Source organism: Miniopterus natalensis, chromosome 1 (genome assembly GCF_054644295.1).
Source record: "Miniopterus natalensis isolate mMinNat1 chromosome 1, mMinNat1.hap1, whole genome shotgun sequence".
In the NCBI taxonomy this organism is placed as follows: domain Eukaryota; kingdom Metazoa; phylum Chordata; class Mammalia; order Chiroptera; family Miniopteridae; genus Miniopterus; species Miniopterus natalensis.
Window position 1 is genome coordinate 118418560 of NC_142081.1, and position 20511 is coordinate 118439070.

The 20511-nt window shown below is 38.6% G+C and overlaps 1 protein-coding gene across 1 annotated transcript in view; it reads left to right on the forward strand.

The window, feature by feature from the left end:
* TMEM236 (transmembrane protein 236) overlaps positions 1-19652 on the forward strand; it is a 39230-nt gene extending 19578 nt beyond the window's left edge. The window contains exons 3-4 of the mRNA XM_016217411.2: positions 82-223; positions 19078-19652. Of these exons, the coding sequence (XP_016072897.2) occupies positions 82-223; positions 19078-19652 (717 nt within the window). The remainder of the gene's footprint in view (positions 1-81; positions 224-19077) is intronic.
* Positions 19653-20511: the final 859 nt, after the last annotated feature.

Below are 20511 nucleotides of genomic sequence, written 5' to 3' on the forward strand. Positions count from 1 at the left end.
ACTGCTTTCAGGTAATTAAAAGAATTTTTTAAAAAAGAAAGCATCAAAATTTAACACTTCTAAATGGTTTTCTGAAAACAGGTTCAAAAGAGTATTAATGGTTCTGCTAATAACTTACCTGACACCTTGCCTGACCTGCCAGTCTCTCTGGTTCTGACATCCTTGATCGTGGTTGACATTATTGAAAAACTCAGAACATATCCTCTTAGAGGGAAGCAAAAGAGTAAGTATTGTTTTAAATATAATTTTTTTAAAAGTTTGACATATTGTTCACTTTTCTGCCACCCTGTTATCTATTGACATGTTTAATGCTAACTTCTTAGAGCTAACATTACAGATAGAAGATTACAAGAGCAGATATCTAAATGTAATTATTTTTAAATGTACTTCGATAGCTAGAGAATTATTCTTATTTCTAATTTCCATTTTGGTTGTATTGATAAATGAATAAAGTTACCAAATATTTAATAACACAAATTTAATGTTTAGCAAGAAAATTATCTGAGTCAATTATTATAGATTTGTATTTTTAGGAACTCTCTTTTTTTTTTTAATTTTATTTTTGTTTAAAATATTACAGATGTCCCTTTTTCTCCCCAATAGGAACTCTCTTAAAACTTAAATTTAGCCCTGGCCAGTGTGGCTCAGTTGGTTGGGCGTCATCCCATGCACCAAAAGGTTGCCAGTTTGATTCCAGGTCAGGCCACATGCCCAGGTTGCAGGCTTGATCTCGGTAGGGTGCATGAAGGAAGCAGCCCATTGATGTTTTGCTCTCATATTGATGTTTCTTGCTCTCTCCCTGTCCAAAATATTCAATAAAAAAATCTTTTAAAAAACCCAAACCTTTATGTTTAAATGAATATATAAAGAGTTTAGTTTAGATCATTTTGATACAGGAATTAATATGACTAATGCAGTTATGTCCTAGAGGATTGTTTTTAATGGTGGATTGTCAAAAAGCTAGAGATCACACTAAAAAAATGACATTCCTCTAAAGGGATCCGTCAAAACTAAATAAGGGTTGGTATCTCTTTTTTATTTTTTTAAGCTATTTTGTTAATTGAATATTTTGTTTGGTCAGTACTAAATTTCCTCAACTTTCATTGAATTTTCTGTGATAGTATCTGTGTTTAAGTCACAGTATTTGTATGCTGCAGTTATTATATGGTTAAGATTTTGTATCTGAAATGAGTGGGTTTTGTCTAATTACTTCCTGATGGACTGGTTAGGGTAAATTGAGTGAGTCATAGGAGAATACTTTGGGGTAAGAGGCATGACTACTACAGTCAGGAAGGAAAAGACCAGAGAATCATTTTATGGGTTATGAGCCACCACCCTTCCAGTCAGTCGCTCTTGCTCCTCAAACTGAAAAGCAAAACTGAGGTGGAGGTCACCAGGAAATCTGACACTCTGAGCTTTATATCTTGCACTTTGTCCTTTGATGGGAGCTGATGAACTGTTATGTTTAACACACACATGTGACACGTTAGATAAGATGACAGCCAGTGGCCATCTGTTGAGGAAAAGGTACTCCCAAGTTGCATCTGTCCTTCACGGTCAAGTATATATTGTTTTCGCTGCTTGTTTGGGTTTGTTTCTATGTATGAAGTAGATCTAGCACTCTCAGTCTTTTGGAGAGTCTGTAGTGCAGGCCAATGTCAGAAGTTGTTTGTGACTGGCCTTGAGTCCCCTGTTTGAAGTTTTCCGCACCCCATAGCTTGTGGTTCGCTCTGCTGGACCTGGGTGTGCTTGGACAGGACCAAGATGCACACCCAGGTCTGCTTTTACCAGGTCCTGGGTCCAGAAGCAAATCAGGCAAAGACTCAAAGCACCCAGAGGCTGCTGTTCAGTCTCCTAATGAGCCTCAGGCTGCAGAAACTCCCCAAGGATGGGGCCAATGATTGTTATCAGTTTCTTAACAACTTCAGGCTGTAGAAACTCCACAGGGTGGGCAAAAGGTTTTCCAGCAGGGTGGGGCAGTTGCTTCCCCCAAAGCAGAAGCTGCTTGGAAGGTAAATGTCTGCCTCTGCAGTATGGGGGAGTGACTCTGCTGCACAGGAATCCAGAGGGGTGCCCTCTGAGCTCCATTCCCTCTGCCAGCATCCTTGGATTCTCCTCACACAGCTCCAGTCCTCTTTGCCCTCCCTGTGCTGGAGCCCAAGGTGAGTGGCTGCGCATGAAACTCTGTGCCTTGGCTCTTTAAGAGGGTGCCTGCATTTCCAGCAGCCTCTCCCCGGCAGACAGAAACCTGCCTGCTTTCCACAGCCAGATGTTATGTGAGCACCTTTCTCAGCTCTGGTGCTCTGGGCTGGCAAGCCCCGATTGGGGTTTAGACTCCAGGGTTCTCGGTGGGAACCCCCCAGCTGAGCTATCCCTCCAGACCTTCAGCTGCTGCCTGAGGGAGCCCAGCCAGCCCTCTCGCCTCTGCACTTCCTTCCAGTCTCTGTGCGGTCTCCACTTTTCCTCCCTGGTTATGAGGGTGCTCTCCAGCTCGCCTTCAGTTGAGTTGATTATTCAGGATGGTTTTTCTATATTTTAGTAGTAATCCCAGTTTGGTCCTGGGAGGCTATCAGTGTAGCTTCCACTCAAGCCACTGCCATCTTGGAATCTTATAATATCTGTTTTAATAGCCCCACCATTTAATAAACATCACACTTTAAAAAACTAGCATTCACTCAAAATACCTTTGTAAATATTAATTATATATGCATCTAATTTTTATGCAAACTTTGAACTCAAATAGTGTCCAATACTTATTTTAACAGGCATACTAATAAATTGAATTATGTGAATTTTGAATCCATGGGAAATTCTCATTATCCTCTGGAACTTAAATTAATACATAAATTCATTAACATATAAATTGTAATACATAAATCTGAAAGTAAGCAAGTATGCTGTAAATATGGTTTCACTGCATGTGGTACTTCAGAATCAAAGAGGTAGGGAAGGGTGGGGGACAAACAGGTCCAGAATAATTTGGCTCCCTTCAGGCTCGTAGCAGTGTTGACTGATACGAGATGAGACTAAGGTGGCCTACAACACTGGGACACTCTTGCGCTATCCTAACCATCTCAAGTCCAAGCTACCAAAGTTTGGTCATCACGTAGCTTTTCCTTTTCTAAATTTTAAAATAAAAGCCATTCTTGTTCAGCAGGTTGGAGCATTATCCTCATACACCAAAAAGGTTGTGGGTTTGATTCCAGTCAGGGCACACACCTAGGTTGCGGGTTCAATCCTGGTTGGGGCACCTGGGCAACAGATCAGTGTTTCTCACATTGATGTTTTTTTCTCTCTCCCTTCCTCTCTCTCTAAAATCAATAAAAAAATTCCTTGGGTGAGGATTTAAGAAAATAATAATAAAATAAAAGTTATTCTTTACAGGAAATATGCTTATGCTTAAAGCAGTCTCCACTGGACCAAGGAATCCTTTCTGTTCACTTCCTATAACCAGTTGAAATACTTTAGTATCAAGTGATTATTATGCCATAACCCCTAAGGGCATCATTGCTTGTAGCCTGAGCCTCACATAGGAATGTTTTCTGGTACATAGATTTCTGAGGCATGGCACTGTCACACAATACATAGTCTCTAATAACGTTTCGTTCAATGTTGTAAAATTGGTTTTGCTATATGTTGTTTTGCTTAAAGTCACAGAACAATGACGGTAAGTGAGGATGTACTATAATGTCAAGCCCAGTCTTGTGAAAAAATAAGAAGAATGTAATATATAGACTGAATGTCCCCAGCTTTTAGTAGTGTCTGTGTACAAATGAGCATACCTTAACATTTCCATCTGAATTTTGCTAGTTCTTTCGGCCTACTATTGGCTGGCCTCCATTTCTCTTCCTCTCCTATTGTTCCCTCCTCTTTTTAAACCAGATGCAAAGTGAGTCTCCTGTGCTCTCACTTGTTGTCTAGCCTGTTGACTAACCCATTGCTACTGCTTTCCTCTCAGTCGTCATTCTTATGCACAGACAATTTGGCATGCTATTTTCCCCACCACTCCTGCTCAACACACTTAATCTACTTGCATTTGGGAGGTTGCCTGATATTCTGCTGGGGCTTTACACTGATGACCTTTCCTCTGCAAGTTGGATACTGACATTCTTCCACTGAGTCCTATTTTTCTAGAGAGGCCCTATCAGAGTAATGGAATAGCTATTTTCATTAGGAAACATACGCCTTTTATCCCCAGTGTGCTCATGTACCAACAGATTGGCTGGGCTTTAATGATTTCAAGTAATGGCCATTTGACTCCCCTGGAAACCACCATTTCCCCTCCTACCACTAGATCTTGTGGCTTCTTTTTTTCCCCACGGGGTCTCTCATAAATTTTCCTTACATAAGGTTTCCCTATATTGTCTGAACCCCAAATCAGGCTCACCTTCAGATTTCCTTCCCTGCCCCCACCTAGACTCTTTAACCCCTATTTAAACCAATGAATGCAAACAGACACATAAACAAGTCCATGGGTAGGGTGCACATTTTTAGTCCCACCTGTAGGACTCATTTGAATAAAACGCACCCTGCTTGGGCACCATGTTGTAAGTGGTATAACAGAGTATATCAGTTCAAATACTTTGGGGCCACAGATGAAGGAAAGCTTTATCTTATCCAAGGGGTTAAGTGTACATGTTTTGGTAGTAAAAATAACTTTAGCTGGATTTCACACCCTGAATTGACAAACCTTGCTGAAATGGAAGTTGCCTTCTTAACACCAGCTACTGTTTGTTTCCAAATGGTCAATTTGGAAATTTACAAAGCTACTTCAAGAGCTACTCTGAAAACTTTTGGATGCCCAATTCCTACTGGAACCAGACCAACACAATTTTTGTTTGTCTAGAAGTTAGTATTTTATGTAAGATTTCATTTGAAAAATGATTCTTCTGCTAATGATTGAAAGCCATTAATCTAGGGCCTCATTTAGAGCCATCGGCTGTATCTATTTCTAGGGCGGTACTGTAACTCAGGTAGCCAATTCTCTACCTCTCTAGCTGCTGGCTCCCTGGGAATCAGGACACTGCACACCTAGGATAAAGTATGCCCCTGTCCAAAGTCTTGTGACTGCTGCTGCTCTGGGATACAATACAACACAACACAACACAACACAACACAACACAACACAACACAACACAATATACCATAATACATAATACAAAACACAGTATAGTGCAGCTTTGCAGGTAGAGCAGGCCCATCCTGGTGGAGCACACACACATAGGTCTGTGGCCCAACACATACAAAAAACAGATAGATTTTTTTCAACAATCCATTTTGAATTGTGTTATTTCTAATATTTTCTGTTTTTCCAAAATAATACATATTTATTTAAAAATGTCAAATAGACATGAGCAAAAAAGAAGAAACTGGGAATCAATCAACCATTCTCTTACACACTAGAGATTTGTAACTGATAGCATCATGATGGACATTCTTCACTTAAGAAAACCTATTTTGTAACTTCTTTTTTTCCTTAATAATATGTTGTGGGTATCCTTCTTGTTATTACACTTTTTTCTGCTGTGTCATTTTTATTGGTTGAATAGTATTCCATTATATTAGTGAACCATGATTTATTAACTAATAATATACTTGGTATGTGGATAGTGCAAGGGGTCTGTGTTTAGGGAACTCTGTGCTGTCTATGGGAGGCAGAAGCCACTCTGCGAGGTGACTAGCCAAGCAGAGGCTGGGGACAGAGAGAGTTATGTTCGCAGCAGTTATGCCGCTGGATGACAGCTGAGTGATACCAGGATGATGACTGCGGTGTCCTCAGAAGACCCTCAGCATCTGCACATGCCCAGACTCCTTGGCAACAATGCTTTCCAGAAGAAAGGGACTATTATGGACTGGCTGCACATGCAGACAAATACACAAGAGGTCGTGGGGAATTGTACAAACAAGGTGGCAAGATAGTTTGGCTATATTAGGGATATCTGCACAGTCAGAGGCTACTTGCTAGAGTTGCTAGAGGTGAGATCAACAGGCTATTTGAGTAGAAAACATCAGAGCATTTCAGAGGAGTTGGTTTCCACTATCACATTAGTAAGAGGTGCCAGATATGATGTTGGCAGTGTAAGGTTTTCAAATAAATCTGCTTGCAGTGGCCCCAGTCCAGTTCCTTCTGTGCAGTCTCTTTAATACCCAGAGACTTGGGCCAAGTACTGCAGGACCTCAACGGCATAATGATTACGTCTTTAGATTAAATGCCTAGATGTACAACTTCTGGCTTAAAGAATATGCAAGGTTTTAAGGTTTTTCAATGTGTCAATCAATGGCTCCCTCTAAAGATAATGCCCTAATTTAGCCTCTAAACAGCAGTGTCAGAAAACACCTGTTTCTCCTCAACCTTGTAACATTGGATAATTTATTTCTTTTCATCTTTGCCAGTATCATATGCAAAAATAGTGTCTTATCATTTTAATAATTTGCATAAAGTAGTACTTGCGTTGCACATTTTCTCACAGGTTTATTGGCTCTTTGTGTTTCTAAAAAATCATTTATTTATGTCCTTGATCTGTTTTTCTGTTGACATGTCCATTCTTTTTTTTTAAAGTACTGATTCATGAGTTCTGTAAATAGTAAGAATGTTAAATTTTGTCTGTCCTAAATGTATCATTTATTTCAGGGGTATTTGCCTTTTAATTTCATTATGGTGTTTTTGATATGGAAATGTTTAATTTTGATACAATCCAGTCTATTAATATTTCCTTTATGGACTCTTAGGTACTATGCTTTAAATTTTTTTCCCCTTCAAGGTGATATAAATATTTACCAATTATTTCCTCAAAAAGATTTCTTTTACTCTTTAATTGAATTTATTAGAGTGACATTGATTAATAAAATTATGAAGGTTTCAGGTGTACAATTCTACAATACATCATTAGTATATAGTAATCTGTGTTCACCTCCCGAAGTCAAGTCTCCTTCCATCACCATTTATCCCCTCTTTACCTCTTGTACCTCCCTGCACACCCCTTTCCTTCTGGGAATCACCACACTGTTGTCTGTGTCTGTGAGATTTTTGTTGTTGTTTGTTTTTTGCTTAATCCCTTCACCGTTTGCACCCAGCCCTGCGACCCACCATCCCTCTGACAGCTGTCAGTCTGTTCTCTGTATCTGTGAGTCTGTTCTATTCTATTTGTTAGTTTATTTTATTCATTACATTTTACATATGAGTGCAATCTTTGGTACTTGTCTTTCTCTGACCTGCTTATTTCCCTTAGCATAACACTCTCCAGGTCCATCCATGCTGTTGCAAAGGGTAAGGTTTCCTTTTCTTTTATGGTTGAGTAGTAAGTATTCAATTGTGTGAATGTACCACAGATTTTTTTATCCACTCATCTACTGATGGGCACCTGGGCTGCTTCCAAATCTTGACCATTGCAGCATTATTTACAATGGTCAAGATTCTTCGGATATATTTTCAGAAGTGGAATCGCTGGGTCATAAGGCAGCTCCACTTTTAATGTTTTGAGGAAACTCTGACTGCTTTCCACAGTGGCTGCACTAATCTGCATTCCTACTAACACTGCAGGAGGGTTCCCTTTTCTCCACACCCTCGCCATCACTGTTGTTTGTTGATTTATTGATGACAGGCACTCTGACAGGTGTGAGGCAATATCTCATTGTGGTTTTAATTTACATTCTCTGATGATTAGTGACACTGATTATCTTTTCATATGTCTCTTGCCCATTTGTATGTCCTTTTTGAAAAAGTATCTACTCAGGTCTTTTGCCCATTTTTTAATTAGATTGCTTGTTTTTGTGTGTGTTGAGTTTTAGAAGTTCTTCATAAATTTTGGATTTTAATCCCTTATCAGATGTATCATTGGCAAATATGTTCTCCCATTCAGTGGGTTGTCTTTTCATTTTGTTGACAGTTTGTTGTGCAAAACCATTTTAGTTTGATGTAGTCCCATTTGTTTGTTTCTTCTTTTGTTTCTATCGCCCAAGGAGATATATCAGAAAAAATATTGCTATGAGAAATGTCCAAGATTTTACTGCTTATATTTTCTTCTAGGAGTTTTATGGTTTTGAGTCTAACATTTAAGTCTTTAATCCATTCTGAGTTTATTCTTGTGTACGGAATAAGAAGGTGGCCTAATTTCATTTTGTTTTTTTGCTTGTATCTGTCCAATTTTTGGAACACCATTTATCGAATAGACTATCTTTACCTCATTGTATGTTCTTGCCTCCTTTTTCAAATATTAATTGACCATAAAGGTGTAACTTTATTTCTGGGCTCTCTATTCTGTTCCATTGATCTATATGTCTGTTTTTATGCCAGTACCATGCTGTTTTGATTACTATGGCCTTGTAGTATAGTCTGATATCAGGTAGTGTGATTCCTCCAACTTTGTTCTTTCTCAGGATTGCTGTTGCTATTTGGGGTCTTTTGGGGTTCCATATATGTTTTTGGAATACTTGTTCTAGTTCTGTGAAATATGCCATTGGTATCTTAAAAAGAATTGTGTTGAATCTACAGATTGCTTTGGGTAGAATGCACATTTTATAATCCTCACCTGAAGACATGCTTAGAGAAAGGAAGGGAGAGAGAAAAAGAGAGAGAAACATTGATGTGAGAGAGAAATATCCATCATTGATCAGTTGCCTTCCACATGCTCTCTGACTGGGAATCAAACCCAAAACCCAGGTATGTGCCCTGACTGGGAATTGAACTGGCAACGTTTTGGTTCACAGAATGACACTCAACCAACTGAGCCACTCAGTATGGACATTTTAATGATGTTAATTCTTCCTATACACAAACATGGTCTATACTTCTACTTATTTGTATCTTCCTCAATTTCTTTCTTCAGTGTCTTACAAGTTTTCAAATTCAGGTCTTTTACATCTTTGGTTTAAATTATTTCTAGGTATTTTATTTTTTTTGATGCAATTGTAAATGGGTTGTTTTCTTACTTTCCCTTTCTGACAGTTCATTATTGGTGTATATAAATGCAACTGATTTCTGGATGTTTATTTTTGCATCCTGCTTCTTTACTGAATTTATTGATCAGTTCAAGTGTTTTTCTGGTGGAATCTATAGGGTTTCTCTATACACAGTTTCATGTCATCTGCAAATAATGACAGTTTTACATCTTTCTTTTTAACTAGGAACTAGGATGCCTTTTTTTTTCTTGTCTAATTTCTGTGGCTAGGGCTTCCAGTTTATTTTGAGTAAGAGTGGTGAAAGTGAACATCTCTGTCTTGTTCCTGATCTTAAGGGAAGCTCTTGTAGTTTTTGCCCATTGAGTATAATGCTGGCTGTGGGTTTGTCATATAAGACTTTTATTACATTGAGGTATGTTCCCTCTAGTCTTACTTTGCTGAGAGTCTTTAATCATAAATGGGTGATGTATTTTATCAAATGCTTTTTCTGCATCTATTGATATCATCATGTGGTTTTTATCCTTTATTTTGTTCGTGTGATGTATCATGTTTATTGATTTGTGGATATTGTACCAACCTTGCATCACAGGAACAAATCTCACTTGATCATGGTGTATGATCTTTTTAATGTATTGCTGGATCTGATTTGGTAATATTTTGTTGAGGATCTTAGTATCTATGTTCATTAGGGATATTGGCCTGTAATTTTTTTTCTTTGTAGTATCTTTATCTGGTTTTGGAATTAGGATAATGTTGGTCTCATAAAATGAGTTTGGAAGTCTTCCCTCCTTTTGAATTTTTTGAAATAGTTTGAGAAGGATAGGTGTTTCTCAAAAATATTTTATATTTAAATGTTTAATGAAGAGGTTGGAGTCTATGTAGGGTAGAAACTTGTTAATTTACAGGTAACAAATTAGAGATGATCATCAGTGTATTTATTTACTTGGCCTAGCAAAGCTTTTAGACCCCTGCCTTTATTGTATTTCTGTCCATTTCTCCTGATAATTTTCAAAATATGAAAAGCACTTAATAGAGTGCTTTAAAAATATCAATGCCAATCACAATCGTCCCAGATGAAATGAATTAGGATCTCTGGTGATGGGACTTGGACATATGTAATGTAGATTCTAAAAGAGAACTGAAAATATTGAGTTATGACTCATATTTCACATTCAGAGCAGTGTTTCTCACTTTGGGCTGCACATCAGAATCACCTAAAGGGCATCAAAATTTTTTTTTATCCCTAGACTGCACCTCAGATAATTAAATCATAATTTTGGGGAATGCATGGGATCCAGGCACTAGGTGATTCACACTTGTGCTGTGTGATTGGAGTGGATGGGTAGAAATAAGAACATAGGCTATCTGCTAAAAATAATGGTGATGCATGAAAGGGAGAGAATCTGCAATAGGTTGGGCAAGGTTTGGAGTAACTGCTATGGGGAATGGAAGCAGAGTGGGTCAAGGACAGTGAGATACAAAGATGAACGATGCTTAGGGTACAGCAAAGGGTGGAAAGCAGGATTTTGTCCTGGGTCCAACCAAGATTATGTTATTTTTCTTCAGTGATACTCAGAAATCTGGGCATTGACTGTAGGACTGATCGTGGTTGGGAGTTTTTAGAGCAGGAAAGGAAGAAAGAAAAGGATCTGTTTCTGAGTTATTTTGTTATTGATTTACCAAAGCGTAATTTCTTAAATGAATAGCAATGATGATTTTTATTGAACGTCTAAGCTATTTCCAGTGAGTCACAGACCACCCATTAAAATATATGCAGGAAGCTCTTACCCACAGGTACCCACCAGAATCACTAGAGGGGTCTTTTCAAAACACAATGGCAGAGCTCTACCTGCTGATCAACAACACATCACGGGACAGCTGTTGGACCTCAGCATAGATGGTGGAAATGCTTAGATGTGCAATTTCTGGCTCGAAGAATGTGCAAGGTTTTAAGGCCTGGCATCTGTAATTTTTTTAAAGTTCCACAAGCAATTCTGATATCCACCCTGAGTGAGAGCCTTTGATTATAGGAAGTAGTAGGAACTGAGACAAATAGCAAGTTAAAAGCTGAGAGACCACATCTAGATGCTTACAGGAATCTGCTTCCCAGATTTCCTTGAAATGGAAGTCATCACACCTCAAAATAGAATGTGAGAGATTCCACAGAAGAGAAAAAAAGGAAGAAAAAAAAAGAGGGATACCGATTTTCTCTAAAGAAAATGAATAGCATTTTGAGTTCCCCTTTGCTTCTTTTTAAGAAAAAGCTTATTATACAGGATGAGCCCAGTGTGTGAGCTGGGTTTTCACAATGTGTTTTGCAATGTGTTTAGAGAGTCTGTATGAGGAACACTGTGTTCAGGGCCATGCCAAGGAGGGGTAGTATTTCCTTTCATACCCTCGCTTTGCTATTTAGAAGAGGGAAGTTTCAGGAATCGATGTCAGTTTTAGGATTCTTTCCCCCTCTTCTCAGGAAATAAGTAGCCATTTACCAACTGGGGTGAGAGAAGGGTAGAATTTCTGATTTACACATTCTAATGAAGTAGAGCCGTCAGGATTAGGTCAGTGTGGGTTGGGCCAGAAACTATATTGCAGTGATCCCAAGAGACAGGACATCAAAAGCTATCAAAACATGAGCTAGGGCTTCCTTTGATTAGGGCAGCTTTACATGATTTTAACAATTTGGTGTTTAATTTTCATTTTTTTCCATGTAGGAATACAGAGTCAGATTCTTGAGAGCTGCAAGATATTTGCAAAAAAATATTTCAGGGAGACTGGTAGAAACAAGGAAACATAAAGGTAGCATGTATACTTTATAACATTGAGCCATGTTCTTTATGTCACTATTAACCAACAAAAGTTTATGGCCCCAGCTTGAAATGAAAAATCATAGGTCATTAATTTTTAAAATCTAGTTTTCCTTGTCTAGGATTGAAGAGAGTGAAACTGGTTGTTGAGCTGATGGCTTGCACAATGTACACAGTTTTGGTCTTTTTTCGTTGACATGCTGTGTGCACTAAGCGTGGGGTCCCGTGTATAGGAACACCGTTTTGCTCAGACTCTGCTACTACATGCTATTTAGGACCCCAAGTCCTCCTATTTCTGGGTGTGATGGAGTTTACAAAGGCCGCTTCCTATGAACTCCTAAATGCTGTCATCTTAGAATCACACATTGGCACTTTTGTCCCCAGACTGATGACTCATGACCCCTCTGGTGTCTGGGAAGCTTTGAAATGCCTTCAACCGCTGCTGCTGCTACGGTGTCATCTCCCATTGATGTCAGTAACAAGTGCTGCTGGGCTGGGCAGGTGCCACGCCACGCGGGCATGCTCTGCTGGCCCAGAGCCACGTTACATCTTCTCTTACCACGAGCTACGCAGGTCCCCAGGCTGCCCTGCCAGGAGCTCCTCGTGTCCTCCGGGGCCTGTTAACCAATCAGCCCTACAGGCTTGCTTAAAGGGCTCTGTCTAGGACCCGGGCCAGAGGGCCATCTGACTGGTAGTCCCCGTGCAGGACTCCAAAGTCCTTCTTCCCGTTGACTTGGGAGATGGATGAAGGTGGGGGCACGGGCTGTTGTTATTTGGCCTGGTTTTTATGATTTATTATTTTTTCAGATTTATTGAAATAGAATTGAAACATAACATAGTATAAGTTTAATGTTATAATGAACAATGTGATGATATGCTACACTTCTATATTGTGAAATGATTACCACAATAGGGTCCGTTAACATCTCCAGCACCTCACATAGTTACCACTTCTTTTTTTTTTTTGTGGTGAGAACATTTCCGACCTACTCTCTTAGCGACTTTCAAGCATATAACAGTATTTTTAACTATAGCCACCATGCTGTACCTTAGGTCCCCAAATCTTATTCAGCTTATACCTGGAAGTTTGTACCCTTTTGTTGTTGTTGTTAATCTTCACTCGAGGATATTTTCTTCATTGCTTTTTACAGAGCATAGAAGGTTAGGGAGGGAGGGAAGGAGGGAGAAAGTGAGAGAGAGAGACACATCAATTAGTTGTCCCCGGAATGTGCCCCAACTGGAGCCGGGCATTGAACTCGCAGCCCCTTTGGTGCACGGGCCTGATGCTCGAACCACTGAGAACACCAGCCAGGGCTGGAAGTTTGTACCCTTTCATCAGCATCTCCCCGTTTCTCCCACCCCACAGTCCCTGGTAACCACCATTCTGCTCTTTGTTTCTATGAGCTCAGCTTTTCTAGACGGAAGATTGATCTTTCTTTTTCTTTTTTTATAGCAGGATGGTTAGACATTTTATACAACTACAGTTGGTTTTTATGCTTTGGCTTATTTGCCTTAGTGCAGATCCCCCCCCCCCCCCAGGATGTCCATTGCTCCCTCATGCCAATGGACCCCAGAACAGGAATTTCCCCCATCTTTTATTCAGCAAATCTTTATCTCCATAAAGAGATATCTGTTCCACGCCAGGTACTCTGTCAGGTGCTGCAAGTACCTCGGCGAGCGGAAAAGCTCACGGTCTAGTGGGCAGAACAGCACATCAGTAAATCACACCAACAAATATGCATAAAGCTGAGGGAAGCCCGTAAAGGCAGCCTGACAGCCCGTTCCCGCGTGCGTCTCTCTTTGTCGCCCACTTGGGTTCATGCAGGGCTCCTAGCTTTGGTCTGTGTCCAAGCACTTACCTAGCAGAGGTATTGCAAGCCATTTTAAAGTCTAGAATTATTTGTATTTGGAAATAAGATAACTATATGCTTTTCAAAATTTTACCTAGTCATGTTTCATTTAAATATACTCAATATTATATTATTATATATAATATAGGAATACATATTATATTGCACATTAACTATTATTATCTTAATTAGCATAATTAAGATGATGAATTATGGTATATATTGTAATGTGAATATATAAAAATAATTTTTCTATTTATGTATTATAAATCAAATCACATTCTCCAGTCTAAATACATATCAGCTAAGGAGAAGGGTCAGAATATCCCCCATGAAAAACTGAAGATTAAAAAGTTTAGATTAGAAAATTTTCTCAGACAATCTCCAAAAATGGAATATTTAAAAATCTCTAATATTATCAGTTTTGAGCAATTCTTGTCCATTGTTAGATGAGTCTACAATTTTACATTGCCTAAAATCCAGAATTTATTTATTTATTTATTTACTTACTTATTTATTGTCAGATTTATGCAATGCCAGCAGGGAACTGAAACCGAATCTTGGACTTGTGAATTTACTGGGTAACAATATATTGCCTTTCTAAAGTTGCCACAGCTGTGCCTCAGCTGGGAATGTATGCCCATGGGCTCTTCCAGACTGATGATGGGTTGACTATTTGTCTTGAATTCATTATTGTTATTTCTTGATGAAAACTGCATATAGTTTTGAGCACAAGCAGCAGTGTGTTGGTCAATGTTTAAACAACTGTCTCTCTCAGCAGAAAAAAGCCTTGATTTGTAGAATTCGCCAACTTCAAGTGACCCAGGTGATGCCCCTCAACACTGATCACAGAATTGGGAAAGACGCGCACGCAGGCTCTTGTTAGCTGCTGCAACTTGTCTCAGCCTGCACAGGGCATATCTGTGGCGTAGCGTTTTTCTTTGTCATGTGAACAGGCAACTATGACCTCGCGTAGGCTCTGTAGTATGACACTATTTCTCAAACGTTTTGACCTCCTGGATATATGAGATACTGGGTAACAGTGTAGCCATAACCACAGTGTAATAAACTGTAATCACTCTTACTATTTACTGCATTGTGATATTCTATTCTATTTCTATTCTAATTCAGTTAAAACTGTAAATTGTTTAGCAATTGCTGGCTGGTATTTATTTAACATACATATGGCTGTTTCTATGTGTTGGGCACTGTTTCAAATGCTTTACAAATGTTGACTGTTTCCTTCATCATAAGCACCCTGAGAGGTAGGTGCTGGGTTCTACCTTTGTTTCTTCGCAATGATGTTACTTGTCTTATGGGCTTCAGATATGCTCCTCAAAGAAAACAAACTATGCACAGTGCAGTGATTTTCATCAATGTATAGTGTCAAAATAACAATGCTTATAATTTGCCCTGGTGTCTATTTTAATTTTCTCTGATTCTATAAGAATATTATGACTAAAAGCACTTTGTGTGCTTAATGTTTTTTAAAAAATTCTAATACTGTAAATTTTCTACTTTTCCAGATTTTCCCCCCTAGAAAGTTATGTCTAAATCATTAGCATTTAACTTTCTTTGGAACATTTTCCTCTCAGAAAAAATGGATTTGGGGGACTCTTAATCAAGACTAGTCAGAATTTTTCTGAATAATTCTATAATTTGATCTTCTGGTTGTTATGAACTGAGTAACAATTTCCTTTCTCATCAGCTCCCTCGACAGCCTCAAGAGCTTCTTTGCTGATATCTCCATTACTTTTCTGGCTTCTCTGACATCTTCAGCAGCTGTCCATGGAACTTTTATCATAGCCCTTAAGTTTCTACATAATCTGACTCAGCCACAGCTGGTGTGGTCTAGTGGTTAAGGGTTTGAGGTTCATGGCCTGGTCTCTCTCCTTGTGGTTGTGTGACTTTGAAAACAATTGTTAATCTCTCCGTGCCTCAGTTTATTGATCTTTAAAATGGGAAAATATAGCATCTACGTCATAAAGTTTTTATAAAGATTAAGTGAATTAATTTATAGAAAGGGCTTAGAACAGTGCCTGGAATGTATATAGAAAAAAGTTATATATCAGCTCCTCTCCTCTTCCCGCCCTGATTCTCCAGCCCATCTCCAAACTCTCTTTCATTCAGTCGCTGAAGGGTATTTACAGAAGCTCTTCTGGCTACTTGAAGAGCTCCTTTGTCCATTCTTTGCCTAATTCATTCTCTCCTATTCTTCACGTCTCTGCTTAACTGTCACTTCTCAGATGAACCCTTCTGACACCCTGTCTGATTCACACCCCCTGTGATAGTGTCTCATCACAGAACTGACCTTCCCTTTAAAGCCCTGCCACAAGCTGTTCACAGGAGACTTAGAGTGGTGGAGGGGGCTGTTTCCACATTGCTGACTGCACCCTTCCCAATGCCCGGCCTGAGCTCGGTACAGCACTCGCACATTTGATTGCTCATATCTGTTGGGAGCCTACATGGTGCCTTTTTAGTATCAGCTCCATTTCTGTCTTGTTTTTAGGTACCTTTCCTTGTGATTCTTCTCTCATTTTCTTTCTTTTTATTTAAATAACGTTTTTCCTTTTTTTTTTTTTTTGCAAGAGGAATACATGATCACTCTAGAAAATTCCTCACCACTGATTTGTTGTGTTGTACTTAGGTTTTCCCTGGAAGCCATCCAAAACTTCTGGGAAACAAGTTAGAGATAGAAATACATCATTATAAAGAAATAATAAAGTAAAATAGGAATGAGTTACCTACTTAAACATTTATTAAACATTATCTGTTATATCAAAATTACATTTCCTTAATTATTTAGCTTGCACAGTGAAGGCAAAAAGGTTGTTTTGGCAACTGGTGTCCGATGTGGGGAACTACACAGAATGGCTGCTATTTTTAGTTTTTATAGGGCAATGTGAACCTCTAAGGAAGCAAGTAGTTTTCTTCATGCTTCTATCTTCTGTGGGTTTTGCACAAATCAACATTGTTTTACCCAAATAGAACACTAACAGCTAACAACAATAACAAAAAGAATTCCAGCTGTAAGTGGAAATTAAAAAGACAATAATAATTCAGAGGGAAACTAATCATGGAGTCAAGGGAATAGTATTAAATACAGGAAAGTTTACATTGCCCAGAGATAAATATGCTTGTCCGTTTTAGTGACCAAATAATTTCTTGGTTTGTTCAACTTTACCTTGCCCTATGGGAGGCCAGCAAAGCTTTCCACTTGGAAAGAGGACCGGCAGAGTCTCTGTGTCCCCAAACCTAAACTGGTCTCAGTGGAGCTGTGGAGAGAGAGGAAGCTCTGGGCTTGGATTTCACCAAATATACATGGATTGGGGCTTTAGGATCTCATTAAAAACTAACTCTAGCTAAGAATTCATTGTACATCCCACAGCTCATGCCTACAGACATTAAGGTTCTTACTGACTGTTTAAAAGTGTCAATGTGTCATTTCTTAGATTGCCACTTCCTGGTGTTGAAACAATGCTGAACTGGCAATCATCTGCGAAAGCCCAAATTATACACTGTGTTCTGCGTGTTGAGGAAGGAATTCTGATTTTCATCCAACAGCTTTATCTTCTAAGAGAGGTGAAGGAGAGTTCTCTAGGATGCGACATACTCTAAGAAACATTTTTTCATATTGATACATTTTTTTATTGTAAAATGAGAGCTTGATGCCGGTGGGCATCAGCATTTAAAAAGAGATGATTTTATGAACATTAAAATGATAATAATTAGTATGTAATTTTTTCTCTTACTTGAATTATTATTTATTAAAATGATACTCACTTATGTCACAGTGACATCGAAGGTTGGTTAAGAAGTTTCTAAGGGTCTTGGGTCCTACCATTTATTTATGAATGATTCATACCAGAAGTAAGTAATATTTCATCAAGAATGTAGATGATCTTTTCAGTTTATAAATATACTGAAAAGTTAAAATTTTAGAATAGTTAACTGTTTAAAAAGAAAACCAAGATTTCTTTGTCCTTTAAACAATACCAATTTGTAACAGTCAAACATAATAATTTAAAATGTTTTTTACTCAGCTCAGTATATTTCAACAAACTTTTGTTGATTTTGTTTCTTTAACCTTTATAGATATTCAACCTAATGACTCCCTTTAAATTTTGTATTATCAAGTAATACGGAAGCTCAGCATATTCAGAGTAAACTTTGTCAAGGCCTGATAAATACTTAGCAACAGAAATGGTGCTTAAGTGGATAAATGTTTAAAAAATAATGTGCTTGCCCAACTGGGCATGGCTCAGTGATTGAGTGTTGGCCTAGGATCCAGGAGATCAGGGTTCGATTCCCGGTCAGGGCACATGCCCGGGGTGCAGGCTTAATCCCCAGTCAGGGGCGTGCAGGAGGCAGCGGATCAATGACTCTCATCACTGATGTTTCTATCTCTCTCTCTCTCCCTCTCCTTTCCTCTCTCTGAAATCAATAAAGATGTATTTAAAAAATAATAATAATGTGCTATACCTTCTTCATATATAAAAACCATCAACATTGTTAAGTCTTGAGATCTGAGGATCTCTTCATAATCCCCCAACTTCAATGCCCACGTGCACACAGAGAGGCACGCACACACACACACACACACACACACACACACACACACACAATGTAATGTTGATGAGAAAATACCCTACTTATTTAGATAACTGGTATGTTGATCAGGCATAGTTTGGTTAGATGTTTTAGTCTAACCAAAGTTAAAAAACTTTGGGGGAAAAATAGGTTTCAAATATTTTCTTTTTAAATTTTATTTTTAATTACAGTTTACGTTCAATATTATTTTATATTAGTTTCAAAATATTCATGGGTGTAAAGTACAGCATAGGGAATATAAGTTTAAAATCTTGGATTCAGAGTGTCACCAGTCACCAAGGCTTTCTCAAGATTAAACGGATTCCTTCTTAGCACCAAACTCCAAGCCTGAAGATGGGCTGTGGTGAGTGTTGTAGGCTTCTTATAAAATGACAAGATCGGACCATTGTACTTTGATTTGCCCAGTGAGCTAGGTTCATCTGATTTGGGATATCTGTGTAGCACATGATATAGTGCCGCTAGGTAGGTAATAACAGCCAGAAGGTTAGGAGATTGTCATTGGGGTCAAACAGGTCTGAGTGTCAATTCCAGCTCCACTCATTGGATATGGGTGTCATCCTACCTCTTGGGGCCCCACTTCCATGTTTATAAAATGGGACAGTGAGCTCTGTCTCTCAGTCTCTCTGAGGGTTTAATGAGATAAAGTGTGAAAGTGCTTAGCTTGTAAACAATAACGGCTAATCCTGTGAAATGGTAAAAATGACTTAGGATCCATATCCAGGAGCATCTAAGGGCCTCTCTTTTTTGTCCAGTCTGCTACCCATTGGTATCTTGAAGTTCTACGCGCAAAACAGGCCTCAACTAGGAGAACACTTACAATGTTATTTTTCAATGTTAAGTTTAAATAAAATTCGAAATTTTTAAAACCTTTCAAATGACATAAAATTAAAAATCAATCAATAAACGTGTTGCAGGTCATGAAGATACTCGCATCCATGCCACCACTTTGCAACGCATAAAAACCGTGACTGATCAAGTGAAGCAGGACGAAGGGAACCCCGAGCCTCCCCAGCCAGCCCAGAGGACCAAGGCACCGGCGGCCGTGACGCGGGGCCCTGCTCCCGAGCAGGCCGCACCCCAGGAGCCCTCCTTCCAGTCGGGAGTCCTGAGAGCCATGTCCCAGCGGGACGTTCGGGCCGAGATTTTCCTGCTGAGCTTCATGCTGTGGGCTGACACCGTAGAAATGGTGCGTGTGGCCGGCCACCAAGCCGTGTACAAGTCAGCCTGGCTGTACCCCGTCTACCTGTTCAGCTTCATTTCCCTCCTTCGAATTATATTCACGCCGCAGAACCCTCTCCTGAATTCCCTGGGCGTCCTGCTCCAGGACTTACCCTTTATTTTTGTAAGACTTGGTTTAATCATTGACCTGGGAACCATCACACCCGTGTTGGGCCTTTGTAAAAATGTACTGGTGACTGTCTCTTATGTTTATTTCAATCACTTGACCAAATTCAGGATTTTCTCCACCTTTGAACTGTCTTCATTTTAAAAGGAAAATGCAACATTGTCAAGCCTTTTTACTAAGCATGTGTACACATTTGGAAACTTACTATTTTCTGGGGCCTAAGTTTTTGCACTATATAAAGAAATGAAATTAGATTGTAGAAAATAAGCTATTTTAAACAACTCTAACATCAGCTTTCTAAAATGTGTATAAATGGTGCTAAATTTAAGTAAATTTATATTCTTATAAGTTGACTCTCCTGGATCTCTAGAAAATATTAGTAGTTAATTTTAGTTATGTATACCTCACCTTTCTTAAGACACGCTTCAATAAAACCTGTAAAAAAGAGAGAAAGAGAACATGTTTCCCCACCAAGTCCAAGAATGAGATTTTTATCATTTATATTAAATTACTCATATTATAATATATTAAAGAGCATGACAAGAATTAGAGTTAAAATTAACTTTTAGAAAATACACCTGGAGTTATTGAATAATTTTTAGATTATACTTTTTAAAAATCTGAATTGTAGTTTTAAGGTCTCCTTCAAACATGGAATTATGTTCTTCATTGCTCTGTGATAAGTGACCTTTATGGAATTAATTGATTTCAGCATAGAAAGCAATTATGTTTAACAGATATTTGGCTCAGTTTAAGGCTTAGCTTTTTCATTAGTACTGAAGTACTAACATAAAGATTGTTTCATATAATAAAGTCAAGGTACATCAGTAATACCTTGATGAAATTTTATAATAGGAAGCCATAAATTCGAGATGTAGATGTCAAAGTAAAAGAATATTTTGTGGAATTTGATACCATCATAAAAATAACCACATACAAACCCTGTTTAAAATGAGAAGTTCGATTTACAGCAAATGCACTAGTTAGTGTCTTATGTGGTTAT